General features: G+C 35.5%; 4 protein-coding genes and 1 non-coding gene across 11 annotated transcripts; 1 reads left to right on the top strand and 4 right to left on the bottom strand.

Moving 5' to 3' along the window:
- The first annotated feature begins 300 nt into the window (after positions 1-300).
- Positions 301-2,618, top strand: LOC127797397 (cytochrome b561 and DOMON domain-containing protein At3g07570-like). 2 transcript variants are annotated; one of them, XM_052330261.1, is made up of 4 exons: positions 301-598; positions 685-1,087; positions 1,726-2,012; positions 2,196-2,618. In XM_052330261.1, exons 1-4 carry the CDS (start codon positions 401-403, stop codon positions 2,298-2,300), a joined length of 993 nt encoding a protein of 330 aa, XP_052186221.1. In that variant the 5' UTR covers positions 301-400; the 3' UTR covers positions 2,301-2,618. The 2 variants fall into 2 exon arrangements, with proteins under 2 accessions (XP_052186221.1, XP_052186220.1); XM_052330260.1 differs by having other exon boundaries at positions 304-598; positions 2,176-2,618.
- A 137-nt stretch (positions 2,619-2,755) lies between these two features.
- On the bottom strand, positions 2,756-7,308 carry LOC127797402 (histidine-containing phosphotransfer protein 1-like). The gene is made up of 6 exons (XM_052330266.1): positions 7,141-7,308; positions 6,890-7,020; positions 6,723-6,791; positions 6,409-6,480; positions 3,571-3,643; positions 2,756-3,101 (listed from the first exon to the last, which is right to left on the bottom strand). Exons 1-6 carry the CDS (start codon positions 7,201-7,203, stop codon positions 3,051-3,053), a joined length of 459 nt encoding a protein of 152 aa, XP_052186226.1. The 5' UTR covers positions 7,204-7,308; the 3' UTR covers positions 2,756-3,050.
- Positions 7,309-8,409: 1,101 nt separating this feature from the next.
- LOC127797401 (uncharacterized) lies at positions 8,410-13,822 on the bottom strand. Of its 2 annotated transcripts, XM_052330264.1 has the most exons (6): positions 13,609-13,820; positions 13,321-13,419; positions 11,150-11,378; positions 10,460-10,551; positions 9,379-9,486; positions 8,412-8,874 (listed from the first exon to the last, which is right to left on the bottom strand). In XM_052330264.1, the coding sequence occupies exons 1-6, from the start codon at positions 13,696-13,698 to the stop codon at positions 8,713-8,715; spliced, it is 780 nt and encodes a 259-aa protein (XP_052186224.1). In that variant the 5' UTR covers positions 13,699-13,820; the 3' UTR covers positions 8,412-8,712. The 2 variants fall into 2 exon arrangements, with proteins under 2 accessions (XP_052186225.1, XP_052186224.1); XM_052330265.1 differs by lacking the exon at positions 9,379-9,486 and having other exon boundaries at positions 8,410-8,874; positions 13,609-13,822.
- Positions 13,823-14,563: 741 nt separating this feature from the next.
- LOC127798528 (MLO-like protein 1) lies at positions 14,564-22,904 on the bottom strand. Of its 5 annotated transcripts, none has more exons than XM_052332146.1 (15): positions 22,742-22,904; positions 22,239-22,562; positions 22,073-22,130; positions 21,702-21,907; positions 20,392-20,508; positions 20,229-20,289; positions 19,660-19,754; positions 17,323-17,397; positions 17,130-17,218; positions 16,904-16,953; positions 16,451-16,491; positions 15,627-15,836; positions 15,451-15,518; positions 15,197-15,257; positions 14,564-15,093 (listed from the first exon to the last, which is right to left on the bottom strand). In XM_052332146.1, the coding sequence occupies exons 2-15, from the start codon at positions 22,365-22,367 to the stop codon at positions 14,869-14,871; spliced, it is 1,485 nt and encodes a 494-aa protein (XP_052188106.1). In that variant the 5' UTR covers positions 22,368-22,562; positions 22,742-22,904; the 3' UTR covers positions 14,564-14,868. The 5 variants fall into 5 exon arrangements, with proteins under 5 accessions (XP_052188106.1, XP_052188107.1, XP_052188108.1 ...); XM_052332147.1 differs by having other exon boundaries at positions 22,239-22,613; positions 22,742-22,894; XM_052332148.1 differs by having other exon boundaries at positions 22,675-22,883.
- Positions 22,905-24,009: 1,105 nt separating this feature from the next.
- TRNAY-GUA (transfer RNA tyrosine (anticodon GUA)) lies at positions 24,010-24,081 on the bottom strand. Its single transcript has one exon. It is a non-coding gene; the product is annotated as a tRNA-Tyr (tRNA).
- Positions 24,082-25,106: the final 1,025 nt, after the last annotated feature.

Here is a 25,106-nt window from a genome sequence, read left to right as displayed (position 1 = left end):
TATAAGAAATATCACATCATTTTATACTTGCATTATCTGTAAGGATGGCCTTAATCTCATTATATAGACCAATGCTTGAATTCTAATTAGAGCTTGAACTATCTCTGTTTATCCATCCATATTTGTATTAGGATCATATATATGTAAAATTAAACCACATCATATATACGAGGAAAATCAAAAGTTTGTTTGAGGTGTGTAAACACTTAATTTACTAATAATAATAATAATAATAATACCGTATTCAAATAGTAAAACAAACGACGAGGAATCTTGACTTGTTTTTATGAAAAGATAAGAGTCAATCGCTTCCAATGGGCTATGGCTACCCACCCACTACCATCTTGTCTCAGTTAGACTAATAATCCAGAGAGAGAGAGAGAGAGAGAGAGAGAGAGAGATGAAGAAGGCGTATCTGATCAGAGTGATTAATGTCATCTTCTTCATCATCACTGCCTTGCCTGCTCATCATGTAAGCTCACAAAGTGATCAATCCTGCGCCTCCATTGATCTCAACCTCAATTCCGAGTTGTTTCCATTTGATACCACCTCTCTCTCCTGTCAGCCTGTTTGGAATCCTCATGGCTTCATCCTCAGAGTAATTATTCCCTCTCTCTCTCTCTCTCTCTATATATATATATATATGTATGTATGTATGTCTTTTAACTATGTATTGTTCTTCAGTATGGACAAGCAGGACCGAGCACATGGAGCTTTGTTCTCTCGGCACCCGACACCAATTCATACATAGCAATCGGCTTCTCCTCCAACGGCAGAATGGTGGGCTCCAGCTCGGTGGTGGGCTGGGCGGCGGGCGGCGGCGCTGCCCAAGCTAAACGATACTATTTAGGGGGCCAAACGCCGCTTATGGTGGTGCCTGATCAAGGGAACCTCTTCGTTGTCGCTAATTCTTCAACAGTTATTTCTACTTCTTCAGGCATATACTTGGCCTTCCAGCTGATCACCGAGCGGCCAAATTCGCATCTGCTCTACGCCGTCGGACCTGCCGGATTTTGGCCGGCGGGGCCCACCTTCCAGTTGTCCCAGCACAGGGACATGATCTCTACTTACTTCAATTATGGCACAGGTAAACCATAGAAAAAAGATAAAAAAAAAGTCATTCAATCAAATATTCGAGATTACAAAGACGTCGTCATCCGTGAGATTAGAAAAATAAAATAGAAGTGATCCAGGAAGCTACGTTTAATCATTCCATTGGTTTTCTAGTTCAATGTTTGTTTGTCAATTGTCATATCTTCATGACCTCAACATTAATTAAGGTTTATTTAATTTTTTTGTCTTTGTTTTTGGCTGCTTTCCAAAAGTACAATGATTTTAAATTGGAAATTTGTATAAAAGCTGTTCTTGCAGTCGATGTCTCACCAACCCTAAAATTACATATATAAATTTCTTATAATTTAATTAAAACACAGTCTTGTGATTTGACTTCAAGTATATATATATATATATATATGTTAAATGAGCATTTCTTATATATATAGTAGAAAAAACAAAACAAATGTAGAATATATATATATATATATATTATACATTGTATTTCCTCTTTGTTGTTTTTGTGAGTAAAATACATGCATGGCATTATCCAAACATTCCAAGTTCAAGTTAGCTTCGGTACGCAAAATGGAATGAAAACGAATAGTAATAGAAGAACATTCTCCTCGATTAAGAGAGAGAAAACTAATATTTTTCGAACTGCAACTGCAGGTGAAGCCGAAAGTGAAGGGTGGCCATATTCAACGCTGAGGACATGGCATGGCATTTTGAGCATGGTGGGGTGGGGCATTCTGATACCAATTGGGGTGATCATTGCTCGTTATCTCAGGAACTGGGATCCCTGGTGGTTTACTTCCCACGTCTTAGTCCAATCACTTGGACTCCTCATTGGAGCAGTTGGTGTGATTTGCGGGTTGGTTCTAGAGAACAAGAGCATGGTCGATGTCACCAAGCACAAAATCATTGGCATCTCCATTCTTGTTCTTGGTTGCCTCCAGGTACCTGAATTATCATATCGATTTTTACTTAGTAATATTACAGACACTTGACTAAAGATATTAGTTAAAACTGACTTTTTAAGTTTACAAAACTAAATAATTTACTCAATATCCCCTTATTAGAGTCCCCAATTTCAGCTAGTATGAGTTTGAACTTTTGCAGGTCACCGTTGCCTTGTGCAGGCCTGGAACCCTTTCCAAGGACAGGAGGTACTGGAACTGGTTCCATCACAATGTGGGCAGGGCTATAGTAATTCTTGCTGTGGCCAACGTGTTCTACGGGATTAGCCTGGCCAAGGCTGGGAGCGATTGGAATGGTGGCTATGGTCTTGCTCTTGCAGCCATAGTTCTGGTTGCTGTAGTTCTGGAGCTTAGGTTGTGGACCCAAAAATAGAATTCATCTATTTTTCTTGTTTTCCCTTCATGAGATTTGTACTTCTAATTCCTACTCATCAAGCTTCAGCAAATGCACTACTCCTTGAATGTTGATATAAACAGAGATGATCGCACTACTCCTTGAATGTTGATATAAACAGAGATGATCGATGACTTAGGACCTGTGTGATTGATCCAATCGACCAATTTAATGAGATTAAGGTTTGATAAGTTCCTCTTGTTATTACAAAACGTTATCATATTTTGATTGAAATACTGATGCTTCTATATTACAAGAGCAATGCACCAAACCTTTCTTGCTATATGGAGTTGGATGAATTCTAACTCGTCACACACATCCGAACCCATATTAGCAACTGATAACACATTATATAAAATAAACGGATCGCCATAATTGGTAACAAAAAACCTCCATCTGCATGATCAAAACTGTTTTAACAGCAGATGAGAGACTATACAGAAATTCTTATTCACACCATCACCAAACCTTTTAATGCAAAAGCTTTAATCCTATATCTAATAGAATCCCCCAGCAACTCAAAACAATTTGGTTGTCACCTGCATTAAACTCACAAAAGCTCCCCAATCCCAACTTACACAATCTAATTATTTTCCCAGGTCTAGAGATGAGATTACTTCTATTTATTCCATAACTGGAACTGTTCCTCCAGCTGCCACAATTTTTCGCTCGATCTACAAAAGAAAAAAAAAATTAGAATGAAAGAAGAAAAGAACATAAAAGTACAGACAATTAATGAACCATTAGGAGAGACAAGGAACAAAAGAGCGGAAAATATAGACACAACTTTAAAAAAGCCTAATAAAAGGGCGTCCCTAGCATGAGAGACGCTCTGTTTTGCAAGGGCAACGGGGGTTGTTCTTATTTGCAGCCTTGTTCTTAGCGAAGAAACTGAATCCACAACTTCAACCCATTAAATTCAAAATGAATGATATAATATTGTTTGGATGCTTCCATAGAAAGGAGTTCAAAATGCCCTTCTTGAAAATAGAAAAAAAAAAGAAAGATTATGGAGTTCAAACTAAACAGGTGATATTTTTTTGACAAGTAGTTTCAACCAAGTCTATGATACAGAAGTGATCCTTCCATTAATGATTGAAGTCATTCATCGAAAGTATCAGGTACTTTCATAACACTGCTTACCATGAACAGCATTTCAAGCTTGCTCTTCACAAGATTAAATTCATATTTCAATTGTTGCAAATATGCCACACACCTGTGCCAAAAATTGCCGAGTCAATCCCAATATCAGAATTAGTCACATAGTAACTGACATCATTCTGAGACATCTTAAAATAGCAGTATAATTCCGATGAAAGTATGGCAATGAATCTTGTCCTATACCATTTTGCATATACCAGCCAGCATAAAAGGGTGTTTTTACTCCCCCCTAGCGTACTCAATGTCTACCATATGATAAGAAGGGTAAAGCATACATGCTCAATTTGGGAAATTTTGATACCCAAACACATATCACACGAGACACTCATGCTCAACCCCATCTAACATAGCATGTAGTGAAAAAAAGCATATACCTGAGAATGTGTTTAGTGCTAAGTTAATGTTTTTGCATTTTCTTCCACTGCAGAAAAAGATATTTTTATTCTTTTTGTTGGTAATGACAGTTTTATTTATTTATTTTGGAACTTCTACAGAAACAATATCTTTATTTCCATTCCTCTAATGCTGATTTCCTAAAATTGAATGCACACTTCTTTAGCTTTCTGCAAAAGCACAAAAACTGCTATGTTGTAGGCAATCCAACTAAGAAACTTTCCAATCTTTCTCTCTCTTCCCCCTTCTTATTTTTAACAAGTAATGAACAATTCCAAGAGTTGATGAATTTAATGAGCTGAATGCCAAAGTAGCAATAAATTCAAAATGCTATACTAAGACAAAATGATGGATATGTCATTCCATGATCAAAACCAATTATCCACTAGTACATAGAGTAACAGTTATGGACCTATAGCTGTAGATGAATGAACCCATGAAACAATCCTCATTCTATGTCATAGTAATGAATGGAGCAATGACAAAATTGGTAAACAGGCTACATGACCACATTCATCTCAACAATAACTAATTACTATAAACAGTTTGAGATTTCTATATAGGTTCAAAAAAGCATGTCAATCACCAGCATAAGTTTCTGTTAAGCCAATAATCATCATATTAGATGTAGGACTTGCATTCTCCAGCAGACATAGAGGATGCAGCTGGGCAGATGATGAACCCCCAACCTCACAAAGTTTCAGTTTTGCATATGTTCTCCATATATTTATGATACAAAATAGCATTTTGGCTCCCCATAGTTTGCATATTTTTTAACTTTCGCCCCCTTTTGGCATAGTTCCTAGGTACAACACTAGTTACTCTTTTTAACTTACATACAGTCCATCCATCCATCACCATCAGCTGCCCCTTATAGGTTGCTCCATGAGAGGGCAATGAATGAAGATAATTGATATGCTCATAATCCATCACGTAACTGATATTGTGAAACCAACATTTACAACCTGGAAACACAACTTGCATATAGGACTAGGAACTATTAAAATAAAAATGAAATGTTATGATACTACAAGATGTAGGAAAACCATACAAAACTTGAGCTTCACTTAAATATTGTTGATAAATAAGCATGTACATAGAAATACAGACTTTTGTAAGAGAAACCTATATGAAGCAATAGACAGGTTCCTGCTACCGAAAACCTAGATACAAATATAAGTAAAAATTCCAAAAAAGTGCACAATTAAAAACAAGCAACAACAATAACATCATACCAAGCCTGTATCCCACCATGTGGGGTGGCTGCATAAATTATAGCTTTCCATTCATTTTATCTATGGTCTTATCTTTTGTAAAGCCAATATATTTAATATTGACCCTAAGGGGCTATTTACTTATGGAAAATGATTCCCAATTCTGTATGTCCAATGTTCTAAAATCTCTAATTTTTACAGAAAATTTGAAAAAACATGTTCAAATGTTAATCTAGAAAATTGAAACATATGTTCAAAAAAGAGAGAGATTTGGGAATTTTTTTGTGAAACTTGTGTTAGAACAAGGGATGGATATGACTTGAGAAAAATTTTGAGGAACCATGTTTAATCTCCAAATTAGCAAGGAAAACTTAGAAAACTCATTTTAGGAGTTCTCCAAGTTCAGCTAAATTTTGGAAAACCGTGTTTTCTAAACCTTAATTTTCTATTTAGAAAATTTATGCATTTGAACAAGTTTTCTAATTTTTCATTTTCTCTGAAGAGATTTTCTGAAAAATTAGGGTTGTTCTCAGCAACTAAACATAGCCTAAGAGTCTCCCATCAAGTTATTATTGGCCTTCATCAGTTCATCTACCTCTTTTGCTAAATGCACAACTAAAAACAAGAAAAAAAAAAAAAAACTCTCTTGTGTCCCAGACAAAAAAAAAGGGGGCAAAAACATATGTCCATCTTCAACCCAAAAATCAAAAAAGTAGAAAGGTTTATTTAAATATTTAACATGATAGGTATGATAAATATGGTAAATGTTCATGACATAACTGAAAGGCAAGATACGAAGCTGATATGAGATGGTAAAATCTAGATACATAAGGTACAAATTTTAGGTGGTAAGCATGTAGGTCAGTTTTCATTTTGGAGAGAAAATTTTACCTAACTGTTACAGTTAATAAGCTTCACTGACGTTTTTTGTCATCAGCTGAAGTCATTAATATGGGGTTTCTTTCTTTCATGAGCAAGCTCTTCATGCAATGATTAAGAGTCATGGTAGGTTCTAGCAGATCAATCATGGGAAAAGCACAAATACATGTAATAACAAATCAAGTCTGTCATGATTCAAGACTGGCAATTGGGATATAAACTCATAGATGGTATGAAATGGGCAGTGAATTTCCATTGACAAATAAGATTGTATGATTTCATTAGCACAAATTGCTGAGATTAGCAAAGATAATGCGTCTAAGGAAAAACTCACCCATTAAGGTCCTTCATTTCACAGCAGGTTCTCAAGTCGACGCACACATTTCTCACCCTCTGTGCACCTATGCTGTTAACAGTGCAACACAAATTTCATCAAAACACATAATAAAGCATCAATATATTAAGAATCTGAGACCATTCTGATCCCCTACCAGGTCCCTCAATTATGGAATAGAAACACTAATTTTCAAGGAAATTTCACTTCCAGTAATCAACATTTACAAGTATTCTAGAGAACACAGTTCAATCATCAAACAGGCATTTCAGTCCACAGAGATGACAGATAGAAAGTCAACGACGAATAAGTACCTGGAGCTGCTACCCTTGAACTGGTGGACATGGGAATCGACCAGTTTGAAATCAACAATCTGTTGTTGTCTGTACATTAAAAAAAAAAACAACCCATTAAACTATCGTCTCAACAATCAAGAAAAACACTGCAGATAAAATTAAAGAAAAAAGAAGAAGATTCTGACAGTGCAGTGGCCAGATTGTTGAGAAGCTTCTCAGAATCCTCGAAGTAAAGAGAAACCACTTCAAGCACAAAGTCCGGGTTGCTCTCATCCTGCAGCTTCTGAAGCTGCACAAACTGTTCATCCAACAAACCCTTCTCGCCAACAAAAACAAACAGCAACCTATCATCAGAAAACCCCAAAGAAGCAAAACCCAATCAAGAAAACTCAAACGCAATCAACCCCCCATATCAAAAGAACCCTCCAGAGATTACCTCACGATACATAGAACTAGATAAATCAATAAACTGCCCTCGCAACTGACTGACAAGGTCCATAGTCGAGGGGTTGCGCTCGATCAGAGAGGTTTCCTCAACCGTGAAAAAGGGGCTTTGGGCCTCAGATAGGTGGGATGGGATGCCGCAGAATCAATCGTGAGGATATATTATATAAAAGAAATAAAGTTAATGGAATGATAATACGTGAATAATAATAAATCAAAAAAGTAATGAGTTTGCCCAATAGGGCGGATGCGGATGTTGCGTTACGTTTGCATAATTATAAGGCTCCTATATAATAATGTATGCATATGCATAATATAAAGTTTCCCTTTGGTCTTTGTTTGGCTTCTCAGAATCACAACAGCAATCTTTTCCGTCTTGCTCTGCCTTTTGTTTTTCTTTCCTTCAACAGCAAATCTTTCTTTCTTATTTTTATTTGAATTTTGTTCTGCAATCGTCATTCACCACCATTCACGTCAATCAAAGCACGATGAGATTGTGTGGAGGTTCAATTTCAACGACACACTTAAAATGATTAAATAAGTTAAGATTCGCATTAATAGGGTATGCATTTAATTTTTTTACTTAGATAAATTTTTTATCTATAATTTATTTTTTTTATTAAAATAAAAAATACAAACAATAAATAACCACGCAAAAATAATAACCCTGACAGGAGGCCGAATTCAATGAGCCCCTCATTTCTTCCATTTTCGTTACATTCATGTTGCTTAGCACCACGCCCCCCCCCACCGCCAGCCCGGACTTTCCTATCGTTAGTTTAGTTTGGTTTAGGGGTAATTTCATCTTAATACTTTTCAATTTTATATTTTTATTCAAATAAATTATTAAAATTTTCTTATTATAAATAATATTAAACAAATTAATTATATATCCCATAAACATTATTTTTTTATCAAATTAATTCCTAATTTTTTCTAAAATAACCAAGATATCCCATCTATAATAGATGACATTAAATAGATATTAAAAATAATTTTAACTTAAATTTTATTTAATTAACCTCCATGAAGGGTTGTCAGGGTTGTCCTCACCACTTCAAAAAAGCAGAAGACTAATTTGACAAAAAAAAAATTAAAATGTCTAAGTCAAAAACATAAGTTTAAAAAATATATAGTTAATTTATTTAACATCAATGGTTACAACGAGTTTAAGAAATGTGCAATCAATTTACTCAAAAAAATATGAACTTTCATTTCTTGAAACTAGCAATAATAACGTAAATCAATTATAGATATATATATGTATATCGATGATATTCTTTTGAGCATGACTCGCTGGAAACAAGTCATAGTAGTTTATAAAATACAACTACTAAATAAACACACAAAAATCAATGTGCAAACTAGTCCCGGGGGAAACGAAAGGATGGGTGGATGAAATGGATGATGGCACCCAATCTTGTGTTGATCACGTAAAACCATCTATCTATTACAAACACCCAAAAAAAAGAAGAAAAAAAACAAAGCTAGAGAACGAGTAAGCAAGATTACAAGAAGCAGAAGCTCCTGGTTCAGGATTATGTAGATCCTGAACTACTGAACACTAAATGACAATTTCGAATGCATGGCAACCCTCACACTCGATGTAGAGTGCAGTTAGATCAAATCTTGTCTCGATGCGGAACTTTGGTTTCAATCTGCATCCTCTATCAAGGTGTTCTGCATGGGCTTCTGCCAGCCGAGCCTGCAACAACTCTATAGTAACCTGATATGCAAAACCGAGGGCAAAAACAAAAAAAATATTCAGAGAGCGCAAAAGCAGCGGCATTTTCTGGTCTTCTGGCACATAATTTCATTACTATTTTTCTTTTAGATACAATATTTATCTACCATGGGAAAATCCAGAACTCATACATTGACATGTTTCGGAACTGGAATGAATTGCAAGAACAAAATGCAACAGATTTCTGATACCCGTAAATGCATTGAGTACGACAAAAAAAATAAAAATAAAAGTCGCTACCCATCCACTAGTAAAAATGGTGACGACAAAGAAGAAAGGAAGGAACTTCCTACCCACTGTCAATGAGGCAGCTCTTGGCAGGCAATGGATTTTATCAAATATTGTGATGTAATGTTTTGACCTTTGAATTTATGCAGTCAACCATCAACAATTTGATGATGTAAATAGTAAGACCCCAAAACAGCAACAAAATACATCTCTGGATGAAGAAAAGAATTAGACATCAAGAGAAGTAAAAAGCAAGACCTCATTCCCTCTGTTGAGTTTAAATTCGCAACTAGTGCAAGAAATCAGAAAGCATTTTTCTTGCAATTCTCCTTCCTTGCAAATGGGGCACCAAATCACCTTGCGCTCCTATACCAGCATCACAATATATAAAATAAGAAGCAAAAAGTAATAGATTCATTTATTATGAAACATAGTTTTGAGGCGCTTTGGCAAGAGCTAAAAGTGACTTATAATTTCAAACTGTCGACTAAAATAAGATAGGCTGTAAAGAAAAATAAAATTAAAGTTTAGAGGAACAAGCAAATGAAATGCCAAAATTACTAGGGACTAGGCAAAATAAAGCCACCAAAGTGGTCCTACATGTTGAATTCAAAGTTTACATGAGGCTGGCTCAATAGTTAAAGTATTAGCTATCTTGGATGAAAAATTCTTCAGGTAATCAAATTTGAGAATAAGAATCCAATCTTGCCTTCACCACACTTGGAAAGTCTACCTGTAGGAGAGGGCATTTATGCAGTGAAATTCACAACCAACCTATGCCAAGCCTTAATCCTACTACATAGGGTCGGCTTCATGAATTTAACTTGTCAATCATATCTATTGATAACCATATCTTCCATAAAGCCATTGTATCCCATGCAGTAAAATTCACAACAAAGAGAATTTTAACTGGGATTGGAATTCTGAAAATTAGACATGTAATGTTCTGCAGTCCAGAGATCATAAGGATTTGGTAGGCAGCAGGCTGAGTCACAAGTGGGACAACGTAACTTAATCTTTGAAACTCAAGTTTAGGATATAAGAAGTGCCGCACTGGATATGATTTGCATGACTTCACGAAAAAAAGGAAACGAGTTGCATCCATCCAGAAGTATGTGAATCCAACAAGTGTCGAATGTGAAAACAACATCCAGGAGGCAAGTAGATGGGTCTTTGCAATTAGGATAACATTTTAACACCCTAATTTCACTGTTCAGATGTCTATCTGAAGACTACTATTGTACTCAGATCTTACATTTACAAAAGCTACATATAACTTTGACACTGGACTGGAGTAATGTCTTCACATTTGCAACTTGCAGAGTTATGGCTATTATACCTGCTTATCATTCAACTGCATGTGCTCAAGAACTGCACGAGCCAGGTACTCATCTTCTTCATCTTCCCAAGTTTGGATATAGTTTCCTCGTTCTGCAATAAGCTAAGTAAAAATCCAAGTTCAAAAGGGCCAATTGCCAAAATTACAACACCAACACCCCCCCCCCACACACACACACAAAGGAGGGGGGGTGGGGTGGGTTAAAGAAATAAAAAAAGAATAGAAGAAAAAAACATACAAAGGATAGCAGACAAAACATAAGGCTTTACAAAATCAATTTGATTACTATATTGATGGGTTTCATTTTCCCAATTGTCCTAGCCTAGAACAACTAAGAAATCAATAGAATGCTTAGATAAAAGCTCACATGGAAAGGAAAAAGGTAAATGAAGTTGTTTGGGAAAGAGCTGAATCTATCGTGGATTCCCTCAGAAAGAAAAAGAAGAAGAACCTAGCCTCTTCCAGGCCACTTTCAGTAACTAAGCACGAAGCAGGAAATCGGAAAACATTAAGTTAGTAGCCATTCAAATGCAATTGCATGTGTGGATGCATTTCTTCTCACAGTACTTGATTCAAGTTGCCACCATTCATTGAAAATATTGGTGGGGCTAAAAGTATGCAAACCAAAACCATCACCTTGAATAGAAAAATCAAACTGAAATTTTTCAGAAAGGAGCTGCCCTGAATTACCTTTTATGGTTGTTTCTGTCCTAAGATCCTCATAAAAAATCCTTTGCATTTCTAGCAATATCTCTTCACATTCTCCTTGATAAGATGTTTGAAGACCATCATATTCCCATAATTCATCATCTATCTGAGGTGTGGAAGTTAAGATTCCAAGATGCCCATCCAATGATGAGTCTTGAATTTTTTCAAATTCATCATCGACTATGTCCTGGAAAGCTGATTTGATGACCTCCTGCATCCAGAAATATCATAAAAATGGGAATGCATGATATTTAAATCGGAGTAATCAAGAGTATAAAATCTCTCCATTTGTCTAGCAAAAAGTTAGTTTGTCACAAGAGAATGCAATTCTTATAAGAAACAAGAACTGCATATAGAATAAATATTCTTTTCTCTAAGATGAACAATGGAGTCACCCAAAATTTGCCAGCCTATAAATCAGAATGGATATGCTCTCACTTTTGCTTCTAATCATAGTCGTCAAAAGGTGCCTAGTGCACAGAGGCACAGCTCTGTGCGCCTCATCACTACTAAGGTGCAGTGCCATGCTTGAGGCACTCACCTCATGCAAGGCAAAAGGCTCAAGGCTCAAGGCACATTCCTTGTATATATAAGTGTATTAAAACCCTATTTCTTGTCCATTTGTCGTCTTAGATCTTATTTCTTGTCAATTTGCTTGCATATTCTTGCATATCAATGAGAGGCAAACCTAGCAGTGTAAGCCGAAGGTCTGCTAAATCTCCCACTTGCTTGGATCTTTGGCAGTGATGTTCACTCACTAGAGGACTACTCATGTCTGCATTCTACTTCATTTTTTATTTCTTTCCTCTAATTTCTTTTGCAATTTAGAAGAAATTAATTCTCTGCTATAATTTTTTTTCGTTGTGTTTTCTACTCTATTTTTTGTTTCCTTTCTTCTACTTTCTGTTGCAATTTAGAAGAAATTAATTGTTAAGAAACAAATGTTTTCACTATGTGACGTTAGATCCTTAGATCTAACGAGGGAATTCTCTTCTGACTTAGGGAGAATTGAGAAGGATTGGGGGAGGGGGGGGGGGGGAGAGATAGAGAGAGAGATAGAGCAGAGAATAGAAGAAGGGAGGAGAATTGAGGCGAGAAAAGTGAATTATCAATTGTATTCATGGATGCCTCAAAAGGGAGCAGGATCAGTTTATTATATACTGATCCACCACTTGGGAAAAGGCGCCAAAGGCAGCCAAATTCAAAAATAGCATAACCGCCTAACTACCAAGTAGCTTATTTAAGTAAGGCCTAAACTGCCTCTACAATGTGTAAGTTCCCCCCTGCCTTTATAACCGTGGGCACATGATATGTGATCTACTATTTTTTTCTCTCTTCCAATCTCTTTTGCAATTTAAAAGAAACTAATTGTTTTTCTGTAACTTTTTGTGTAGTGTTCTGCTGTAATTTTTTTTTCTTTCTTGTAATTGCAAAATAAATTAGAAGAAACTAATTATTTTCCTATAATTGTTTTTTGCATTATGTTCTGTTATAATTTTTTCTTTCCTCTATTCTCTTTTGTAGTTATAAGAAAGTAATTGTTTGTTTGCAATAATATTAGTTGTTATTATAGGGTTGGTTAGTTGTCATCTATGATTTTATGAGTTTGCATCTACCTCCTTATAGGTACATATTGAAAAGAATAGTGTATACGTATTCTACAAGCATTTTGAATAAATGTGTGCCTCATTTGCTTGAGGCTTGTGCTTCACCTCGCGCCTAAGCCCTAAGAACTAATTTGCGCCTTGCACCTTAGACAAGCTATGATTCTAATGACTAAAAGCATATTATAAGGTTCCAAAAACGGGGATGCATCCCTCTATGCAGGAGATATATATATATATATCTTTTAGCCAAGAGGAGGTATTTGTTTATAAAGAATTTGACCAGAAAGATGCATGATCTACAGTTCAGATTCCAACAGCACCTAGCTTGCGGAAAGAACATGATTGACATAAATCCTAAATGACTCAATGCCTACAAAATCTATCACTAACTGCCAGTGGTCAAAACTTGCAATGTCCTTTTTTGTTCTTCGGAGAGTGTGGTTCATTATGTAGAGTTCAAGTTTTCAAACCCAAATCAAAAGTAACAACAACATTACAATCACAGATATCGAAAAACAGAACATTTAGAGAGCCGGCAAAAAGAACCTCATCACTGAGACACCGATCTTTACCCTCTGGTAACCTCAATTTCCACAGTAAGCGCGCCCGGTCCTCTTGAACCCTTTTGTAGCAGTTCTCTCTAAGCTACACTTAACAAAAACAAAAACATTCATCAAAATCCTCACAAAACCACGAAACGAGATGTCAAAAACCTCGGTTGATGCCCCAAAATCAATAGAACAAACTCTAATTTCAGATAGCAATGCTTCACAACAGGAACAACAAATAATAGGTTAAGAACAAACGAATTTGATTCAGAAACCTAGCGCGCACCTTGCACTTCCAATTGGAATAATTTTTGAAAGAAAGAGGAGTTTTCGAAGAAGGCCTTCTCAGAGATTTTCCACTATCTTCTCTTGCCATTGCTTCGATTTCTCTATTTGGTTTTTCTGGAATCGACCTATGTACACATGACTGTAGAAGATGACTCTCGCGCTCAAGCGCGGGCGATGAAGGTCGGATTTGTTGCGGGAAGCACCAATAATATGATAAAATTACACCAGCCTGCCAATTTTATTGCTATATATCGTAAATGCCCTAAGGTTTGGTTCGTTATGTGTAAGATGCCGCATTTGCATTGAATATTTATTTAAAAGTATGATCATATATAATAAATAATTAACACATGAATTTTGATTTTAAAGGTTAATTATTTTTTATTTTTTAAAAAATAATTTAATATGTCCATCAATATTATGTATTGCAATGTAATTGATCCATGTGACATTTTAATATTCATAATAGACTTATTAGCAAATGTTTTGACTAAAAACAATATCTAGTAAAACAGAATATAAAAATAATATTATCAAACATATAAGAAAATCGTTTTTAATTTTTTCAAAAAGCAAAAGTATAAAATAATTTTTGAAATGTTAAAAATGCTGATTTTGCAAGAAAAATTAGTCAATTCACATAAATAAATTTGTTGATTCGATCAATAATTAAATAATTGAAGTAATTCGTTAGTTCGAACAATACTAATTTTTAATCAATTTAGAGTGCATTTAACGTTATCATTAAAACTTAAAAACTATAACAACAGCACAAAATTTAATCTTATTAAGTGACAAAATTAAAAAAAAAAAAAAAAAAAAGAACGAGGAGAGAAAAAAAACTCCCAAATAGGGCTCCCAACCATCATGTGCAAATATGAAGGAAACATGCGAGAAAGTAACTGTTCCATGTATTTTCAAGCAAACACAAAACTTAACCCAAAAGAAGAAAATGGGAAATGGCAGGCTGCCTCTTGTTAAGAATAGCTCTAATTCTCTACATGAGCACACATAAGAATGCATGTTGTTAAGAAATTTAACCCAACTCAAGACCCTGGCAGCAACCTACAGGCCAGTGGAGATGTGGCTCTCTGTTAAGACCGGAAAGCAATACAACACAAATGATCAAAGAACACTCACTAAACTCATCAGAGTTTGAAACCGTATGCAGATTTATTGCTTTAATTGTACAGAATATACCAGATAAAGGCTTGTGTCTACACTACTATCACTTGTTATGATCTGAGGCTTCCTCAAGTCATTCAGCCCCGGCTGCTGGCGGACGAGTGTCGTGTGGTTCGGGGTCTTTGAGGTCGACTCTTCCCAGCTGAATTTCCATTTCAGAACCGTCAGCTGGATTTATTTCATCAGATCCTTCAGCTGCCGCCTTCAACTGCTGCTTCTTCCTTGCTCTTTGAGCCCAGTCAACAATACCAGCATGCACTTGCTCATCAAATAGGACCTTCTTGAAATTACTACCCATCTTCATCCCGTTGCCAAGCCCACGCACACCGAAGAGAGGGGAAAAAAAAATGAGTTCAGAATCTAAACCCGAAAAGTGGCTTATGTTATTATACTGAACTCACCTGTGTCACGATGGCATAAAGCGGTAGGGTACTATGACAGCAGAGCATCTGAATTAATACCCTAAAAATGGCCACATGATAACGTTCATGGTAATTCTAACAAGAAAGAAGCTAAAAAATTAACAAAACAATGAGAGCAGTTACTGCTGCAACTGTCCAAAAAAATATGGAGACATTTTATTTGTTATGTTTACATGACAGATAAAAATGCCAAAATAAGAAATAAATCGAGAAAACAGGGCGATGGTTCTCACCCTACAACAAGCCTGGGGATGACAAAATAGACATGTTCCATTATGCATGAGTCAAACCCATATTCAACCTAAATATTGTTAAAGCATAAAAATAAAAGAAAATGTTAGAATTAAGGGAAAAAGAGAGAACAAATAGTAAGATGGGAGTCGAGAAAAAATTCATATAAGCTACATACCCATATCCAGAACAAAAATGCCATCTCAAAAGAATTCTGGAATTGTATAAAATATATCAAGGTAAGGAGAATGCGAGGCCGACCAAACCAAAAGTGGTCATCTGATGGTTTTACCACTAATTCACCCTCCATTGCAACATGTTTCTCTGCAACCTCATGAGCCAACTGGGTGATTATGTGCTCCAGCTTAGTGCCCACGACAAGTACAAGCTGAAAAGCCAACAAGTAGACTGATGAATGCAAGGGTTGCACGTTGTAACAATAACTCAGACAAATGGATTCATAGTAACAGACATATTACTTTAAATACACCCTGAACAAATTGCATCGAGGGATAAAGTTCAAAACTTGAGCAAGGATGCTCCCCTTCAACGAGAATTCAATAGTCGTCAAAGTTTACTATGCCTGAGTAGCACCCAGTCATTTCAAAATGGAACTGATGATGATGACACTAAGGAGGTGATGCATTCGCAGATAAACCATAAATATTTTTTAGAGACATTCACAATTATTCAGGAATCTATTTTTGCAAATGCCCCTTTTCCAATATTTCTCTCATGCAGTATACTAGAAAAAATAATTGAAATGTTAATGGCCTGTATAAATCCTAGAGTCAATGTGATTCTGTCTCAAATTTAAACACATTAGAGAAGATCTCCATAAAGTTGATATAAAACTCAGCAGATCATTATAAGACCATAAAAATGGAGATAGATATCTGTTCACCATAAATTTTTTAAATAATTTTTTTAAGAGTAAAATGAACATTGAACAGCAAACAAAACTTTACAAAAAAGCATACAGGTTATATTAGAACCACTCACAAGTAAAGGAATGAAAGCTGCCCAAAAGTATGTGTGCCAGCCTGCAAAACATAACCGAAAAAAACATCATTTTCTTACACAAAGATCTAGATGCGTGCCAATGCCAGAAAAAGAAAATGATAATGGAATGATGCAACTACATAAAAAAGAAAGTGAATACTTATGCAGCTCAATCCAGCACTGTAGGAGGAGAGCAACACTTCTTTTTGGTTTAAGAACTTTAAGCCATGGCCACAGAAGTGTTGAACTAAACTTCTTCCCTCTAATTTAAGATACACACATATAAATGCAGCATAAAAAACAAATGGAAAACTCCAAAATGCCCTTTGAGGAAAGAACCTAAATAAAAACCACAAACACAGAAAAATATCAAAGTAGAAGCAAAAAAATAAATTCACATGAAAACATTAGGCATTATAGTGTCATAGCAACTCAATAGAATCAGTAGCATACCATTGATGTTCAGCAACAAGAAGATGACCACAAATATCCACATATACCAACTGCAACCAACAAATATTGTATTGAACATAAAAGCCAAAAGGAATAAAGATGGAGTTAAATAGAAGATAATCCCATGTCTGAGGAAGAATCACCAATCTACCCCTCCCAACAGAAGACAATAGCAAACTAGCAAAGGAACACTTAATACACTGATTATCTCAGCTATCACACTTGCCTTATACCAACAACTTCTTTAAATTCATCTTCCAAGGCACGCATCATGTACTTGTGGAAATTAAACTTCGGATTTCCCTTGCTATGTTTCTGCAATGAGAATAAGTTCATCATCAACACAAATGCCTAAGCAGTAGCGATGAAGATAACCATAAGAAATCAGGATCAAAGAAAACCATTAATCAGATACTTACCATGATAAAACCATGTCTCATTGTCAGGTAATCTGACTTGGAGATGGGCTGATAAAATTGCTTGAAAAAGGAATGCTGAAAATTTTGACATGAAAAGGCGTACGTGACTGCTCATGTGTATGGGAAACCAAAATCGTGTGAAACAACTGATTTCAGATCATTCAGCTACCCAAACTTTACAACAACTACTTGGCTCATCCAGATATATTTTATATTTCCACACCAAGAAGCAGACAATTTCTGTAAACAGAGAACCATAGTTTTGAAATGGATTATGTAAGACCTCACAGAGTACGTTTCAAGCCAGGAAGGGGACAAGTAACATCAACTAGTTGATGACCAATGTAAAACCTATATGAAACCACTATTTGCGCAGTTAAGTAGGCTGTAAGATGAACTGACCACTCAAGATAGGCTTAAGTTAAAGGCTTGCTCAGAATTTTTTCTTAAGTCAAGTTCTTGATGTTTTACTCTTGTGTTGGTTTTGATGATGAAAAACAAATAATTTATATCTTAAGTCAAGTATATGATTTGGAAACAAAAATCAATTTCAAGCGCTTTGTTAAATGAAAACCAAAATGATCTATGATTTTTTATATTAGTTAGAGATTAGCAAAAGCAAGTTTTAAGATTTAAAATAATCTCCCAAATAACATCTACAAATTGGTTTTGAATAATTGGATAAATGAAGCAAAACATTTTCAAAGGCAAAAGACTATGCATGCTCTTTATAGATTGATGTTTTTGTCTTTAACATGATTTTAATGATGAACCAAGAAATGCTATTTGTTCTAAGTGAAAGATTAGCGCATTATAAAGGAACATGTAAGAAAATGTTTTCATTTTGAAAAACTATATCCTGATATTTTGATAACTAATATTCATTGTTGTTAAAATGATTTTTAATAAATTTTTCAAAAAATAGAAAGCATGTATTTTAGGGATGGTAAAATTGTTAAATCCTAAATTTGTACTAAAACCAAAATTCAATTTTCTTATTGTTATGCATTTTGATTTTTTAGATATTTTTATTGAATTCAAATGGGGGGTACTTTCTTATTTACATTTATGTATTAAAGTAAATGGAAGGTAAAATAAAAATTAAAGAAAATGTGAACATTTATGTAAATATGTTATAATGTGGACATTTATGTATCAAAATTTTAGCTTTTAATCTGTCAACTAAATGTTCTACAACTGTTGACCATTTGCTCTCATTTGTCGATCGATAAAATGCAATTTTGCATCTGTCAGCCATTTGCTCTTCATCTGTCGACTGTTTTTTCTAATTTGTCAACCGTTTATTCTCCAATTGTCGCCTGGCCTACTCCCAACTGTCGATCGCCTTTTGAATTTTAACTCATTTGTTGACCGATGTATTTCATCTGTCGACCGTTTCAGTCGCTGAAAACCTCCAACAACTAGTTTTTCAAACTCTAACGGCCACAAACGGCTATATTTCTCTTGAACCTTGTAAGATACCTATAAATACATATCAAGGATGATCAAGAAGAGGCTAATGGATGGGAATGAAGTGAAATGAGCTTGTAAAATTTATTCATTTTCTCAATTGTGCTTGAGCTTTATTTTTCTCTCAACAAGGCTTTGTGTATCATATTGTAAAATTAGTTTCAAGCCTTTGTATCTTATTTTGAGAGACATTGTAACTAAGAGTGTATACTTTTAGAACCTCTCTATTACACATTTTTTGTATTTCCTAATTTGTGGCCTACTTGTATAAGTAGGAGATTGTAATTCCTAGTCTTGGACTAGAGGACCTACTTGGTTTAAGTAGGGGATTTTAGTGGATTGAGTTCAAAATCCTTAGTGAGGAGCTAAGGTAGTGGATTAGGCTTGGTTTAAGTCGAACCACTATAAATCCTTGTATTCATCTTTGCTTATGCTTTTTGTTTCATTTATTATTCCAAGCATTTCATTAATCCTCACTTGCATTATATTCTTATTTGTTTTGAAAAAGATTTCAAGTTTTCAAGCTAATTTTTAAATTACCCAATTCACCCCCCCTCTTGGGTTGGTCCCAAGCATTTCAAACCTATCAAAGTTCAGTTATGTCTGGAAGATCACTTGTTTGCTTTGGAATTAGTCATAGTTGTTGCCTACACATGATATCCAAGCCTCAATTGACTTAGAATGCTACACCAGCTCGAGCCCTGGAATCATGAAGCTCTACTATTAACAAAAATGGAGAATAAAAGAGAAATGAATATATTAGGTGGAAATGTAGGCATCTTAACATCAGCAAATGCAAACATGTCAAGCATGAGATCCGTTTATGCAATAATGGCAGGCACATTTAATGAAAAGGTCATAACTTACCACCCAGCTTAAAAAGGCTGAACTTTTACCAATACCAAGAAAGCGACTCCTAATGAAATCATGTTGATGGACATGAGTAAACTTTGGTTTCAGAACTGCACATAAGTATGCATAAATTAGAAGGTCTCACAAGATGGAAGTAATTTCACACAAGACACAGAACGAAAGCAATTTAGCTCCAAACAATAAGTTTCATCTTTGCAATCTTATGTCAAAAGCATCAGGGAATGAGAGCAATTCAGCGCCAAACAATCAGTCATCCTTTCTATCTTCTATAAAAAGAAACAGCAACTCCCCCTTAGCTTCTATCCTTTTCCTGGAGTCTGTTTCCACAAAAACTAGAAACAGCAGTACAAGTAAAAGTAATGCAGAAGCCTTCATTATCTATTTGTATACCAAAGCTTATTCAGTTTAACTGAGACTTCCCCAAATCAAAATATAAATTGTACTAATGGTGGTAAACACTTATTAGCATATGAATGCATACATGCAAAACATGTTTTTCACTAGATAATGAAAATGATAAGAGGAAACAGCTATATTAAGGTATAATTGTCAATAACTCTCACCATCTTCTGTATCATAATTATTTCTTGAAATCTCGTCCTCCCAGCTTTTCCATTGACGCATCTATGTCATCATAAACAAGAAATCATGGCCGAATATTGCAAGCAATAATAAAACAGGTAGCAAAATATGGCATGACAAAAGTAGAATCAAATGAGAACTCACATTTATACCTCCAAATACCACATGGAGAACACAGAAGGTCACATGGACAATGGCTAGCACGAATATAAGGATGTGCAGATGATGCAATGCTTCAATGGACACCAATGGGACCTTATGCTGTAGGAAGAAAAAAAACAAGAAGATGCAAATCCTAAGCAATTATCATCAGGGATGTTCATATGTAACAATCAGGGTATGAACTTCTCATGGGAAGAAAATGCCTGTGTAATATGCATAATATACTCCATAACTGTGCTTAGGTGAACTATCCTCCATAAAAAAATTGAGACCCCACCACTTCCAGTGGAACAGTTATGGTGCTTTACAACAGTTGAAGGAGTTCTTACAGGCACCAAATGACTGATTTGCCTGGTTATCAATTCCCAATTAATATAACTGAAACACAGGCCAAAAGAGATTAAAAATACTTCTGATACCACTCTTTTTAACATTTATTTTAGAGGATGTCCAGAAACCTCCTACTGCACAGAAATAATAAATGCTGATTCCGCAAACTCAACCAGACATATCTTCAAGCACCAAACAAACCTGTCACTGAAACCTTAAGCCTGTAAAATCTTGTAAAACAGCATTCCATAACTACCACACCAAAGTTGTTGGTCTGCTTCTTACTCCCCACCAGCCAACACCATCTTTGGAGTGCTAAAGATCTCAAATATTTAGGTTAAGTACAAATATCTTCCTAGAATTTCACCATGACAAGCCAACAGAGCAATAGTGTTCCAATCATAAGAACACCATAATCATCCCAAAAGCTTGTAGCTGATGAAATAGGCCTGACAAAGTACTACTTGAACACTTGCAACCTTATAATGTAGTTAAGATAAGGGGTTTTTTTATTCTTAACCTTTGTGTATCCTGTAGTGCTTCCCACAACACTTAATATACTTCTATAATTTCTTTGGAACCAATGGGAATAGATAGACTGATAAGGTCAATGGTAAAGACTGAAGACAGCGGTAAATCCTTCTTCTGCCCTTCATCCTTGATTAGTGCTTCTACAAACGGAGTAGCTACAAACAGATTCAACAGGTGGCCATGTTTGTGTACACACTAATAGTTGACTCTAATTGGACAGTTGAATTTTAAATGGACTGACAAACTTATATATTCCTATAATCCACATTAAAACAGTTGAATTATAAATGGACATTTAAATAAGAGAAAACATATCTAAATGATTATGGACACGCTTCAGATTCTGGATAGATGCCAAAAATGCACATAACTCTTACTTTCATCGAACAAAAAATATGTTAAATAGAAAGTAAAGTGGATGAGCCAATCACCTTTGAGGCACAATACTGATCCCCGCCTGCGGCGAGCAAACGCCGATGAAGGGAAGTACTGGAAGAAGGTCCTTCTCCATTGATAGATTCTGATGGGAAGTTACAAGGAAGGAGGTGGCGGGTCAGACTCTCTTTCACACATATCTTAGTTATTCTGTCTTGAAACACAGTCAGAAGTAGGGAAATAAACCCCAGCAGCATCAACTCTGCATCCAGCCCCACATGCCCATGAAAAGAATAATTCCAAGTTTTGTGATCAAAATGCAGATATGAGATAACTTCAAGAGCATGCATAATTGTGTAACAGATTAAGATAAAATTGAAGGAGCAGATCTAGGAAGAGATAGTCACAGAAAGTGGGGATTTGGCACCTTCTTTCACTTTCTCTAAAGCTTCAAATAGGGGCTTTTGGTGCTTCTTTTTCAGATACTGAAACAGTAGAGTGTTAACTCAATCCAAAATGGAATCCGCTGAACAAACACAAATATTCTTTCTTGATTGGTGGAAAAAAAAGGGTAGAAAGTAGGAAGAGCTTGCCTCGCCGGTAAAGTGAATGAGGCGTTCGACGGAGAGGGAAATGGAGACGATGACGGTGCAGACGGTGGCGACAACCCATGTCGGAGTGAACTCCAGCGTCGTCGCTTCCTCCCCACCTCCGGCAGCCATTTCTGATCAAAATCTTTCTCAGAAACCAATCAATGACATTCTTTCCGTATCACACGCCAAGTATCCGCTTTTATATGCTAACGAACCATTCTCGTACAAAAACCCAAAAAAAAAACTCAATTCTTCTTCCTTGTTGCAGAAATTCTTGTTTGGACCAAGAAAGGACCCAGTTCACAGTTTGCGCGTAGAAATTTGCTGAGCATGGACAAAGTTTCAAACGAGCAGCATCCAAATCAAATTCCGCAGCTAGTAGTTGAAGAAAAACAAAGGGGAGAGAGAGGGAGAAAAGAGATGGCGTAACAAGTACCAGTGTCGAGACAAAGCAACGATAGGTACAATTAGTAATAGTAGCAGTGGTTGAAGAAAGTGGTTACCGGAACTCTGTTTTCCTTGGTCGATAACGCGGCGGCTATGGTGTGGGTGGTCGATAACGCGGCTATGGTGGGGGGGTGGCGCAACTCATTCGAGAGGTTTCAGGTTTGTGGTGTCCAAATGCCGTCTGTCAACTCCGAAGTCAATCAGCTGAGCCGAATCTACAGCCAAGTGGCCTTTGTTTTTTGTTGCACGGAGAAAACATTTACTTTGATATTTATATTTCGGTAAACAAACCAAAAATAAAAATTTGTTTAAAGTATTAGTTTAGGTCTCTTATCTTCTAATTTATTAAAGCATTTTATTTTTATTTTTATTTTTACTTATTAATATTAACATTAGTTATATCTTTTTATTTTTTCCGTTAACATGAATATCTTTTATTTAATTATAAAAATATCTTTGCAATTTGTACTAATCAAGAAATGAACAGAAAAATAGACAATGTTAAAGATAAGTTTTTGAATTAATGACAATTCTCACAAATTGACGTGTTATACTTAAATTTATAATAATTTTATTTAAAATTAATAATAAATTTATTCACTATTTTAAATTATTATTAATTTTATGTAGAACTATTATAAATTTTTGTGTATCACCCTTAATTTCTAAAAGTTATTTGTCAAATTTAGTCATGCGTATAATATTTTTCTTAAATCAACTAATATAATAGATTGAGGTTAGTTTTAAGGTTTTTTCTTTTCTTTAAATTAAATAAATTTCAATCTTATTTTTAGAGACCCAATTAACATTAAATTCTCTTAATTTATGGATCTCAAGAATTTTATTTTATAATTTTTTTTTTGCTAAGTTAATATTTATTAGCATAACAAAAAATTAAAAATTATGTAATACTCTTAGGCATTTACAATTCGAATGGTGTTTTGTAGAATAAAAAATATATGTTATATAACATGAATGGTGTATTATATAGAGATCTTTTATGTTGTATAATGCATCCATTACATTGTATAATATGAGCACCATAAAAATATCTCAAAATAATGTTAAATTTTAATGATGCTGAATTTGATGTCGGTTGGTTATAGTCTTTGGGATCAAAAAGTGAAATCTCTCACCTTAAGGGCCTCCGTAGCTCAGTTTCAAAATTTTTATAGGAGAGATAAATCACGAAATCTAACAATGACATTCGAACACAAGACATGTGACCATCTATATAGCAACTAAAATCCAAGACTCTTGAAACCAACACATGTATGGTCTCAATTGCTGGACAATGCTCATAGAGACTAAAGAAGAAGATATAAGGGCCCAACAGGGTTCGAACCGGTGACCTCTTGATCTACAGTCAAATGCTCTACCATTGAGCCATGGACCCAAGTTGGTTGTAGTCTCGTAGATTGCTAGAATGGACAAGTAGTAATAAATATCCAACGTTGTGTGATGCATTATGATGGTGGACATAAGCGCAAGTTCCAAGTGACACGGAAGACTGTAACATATCATGCATTACTTGTTACAATGTGTGATTTAGCCACAATTAGTGTCGACAGTTACAACATTGAGATGACAGCCAGATTGCTATACAACCAACATGGTAATTTCGAGTGTTTCTTGATAAGGAATGAATAATGATGTTAGCCTTAACATGGCCCTTGAAATATGGGAGAAAACATCACCAATATGGCTGGGCTGGGCTGGACATATGCTTGGAGACGCAACCAAGACGACACCACTTGTTAGCATCCAATATATGGGGATGGGATGGGAGGTGTGGGTGAATGCCCAATATGGCATATATTACGTACGATGGTGAATGCCCGGAATGTAGACTCAGATATAACAAATTGCTTGCTGAAAATTTGGCAGTTAATGTGGATGGTTATAGCATTGAGATGGAAGCCAGATTACCGTATAATAAGGAAGGAATTTGAGGTCGTCCACATTGTATTACACTTTTTCCAATGCAATGTAGATGAGGGTATTTTAGTTTTTTAGTCCTCATTTTGTAAGCTTGTTTATCAATTTGTTTGACTTGTCTGACTTTGTAGAATAACTTATGATTTTAAGTCTCCCACCGACCCCTTTGACATGTGGGAGCGTGCATGAATAATGTGGCTGAATGTGTGCTTAGAAGTTAGAAATGCAACCAGTAACTCGGTTGGAAAGTCTGGAGTAGTTGAAACGATAGCCAGTGCATCTTTGTCCAACACCCACATTGGGAGGGACTATGAATGATGTAAACTCGATCGCCAACCAGTGACGCGGTGAAGAAGTTGGAAGGGCCATCCGTGCCCTCACCCTAACACAACCTACTCAACCAGAACCTCCAACGCATACCATATATCAGTATTAAACACGAGATCGAGACAGGAGCAAAGACTACAGCGATGCTGAGACATT

The sequence above is a fragment of the Diospyros lotus genome, chromosome 3 (assembly GCF_014633365.1).
Source record: "Diospyros lotus cultivar Yz01 chromosome 3, ASM1463336v1, whole genome shotgun sequence".
NCBI classification, from domain to species: Eukaryota; Viridiplantae; Streptophyta; class Magnoliopsida; order Ericales; family Ebenaceae; genus Diospyros; species Diospyros lotus.
The sequence above is the reverse complement of the archived record's forward strand: the minus strand, read 5'-3'. Positions and strand labels throughout refer to the sequence as shown.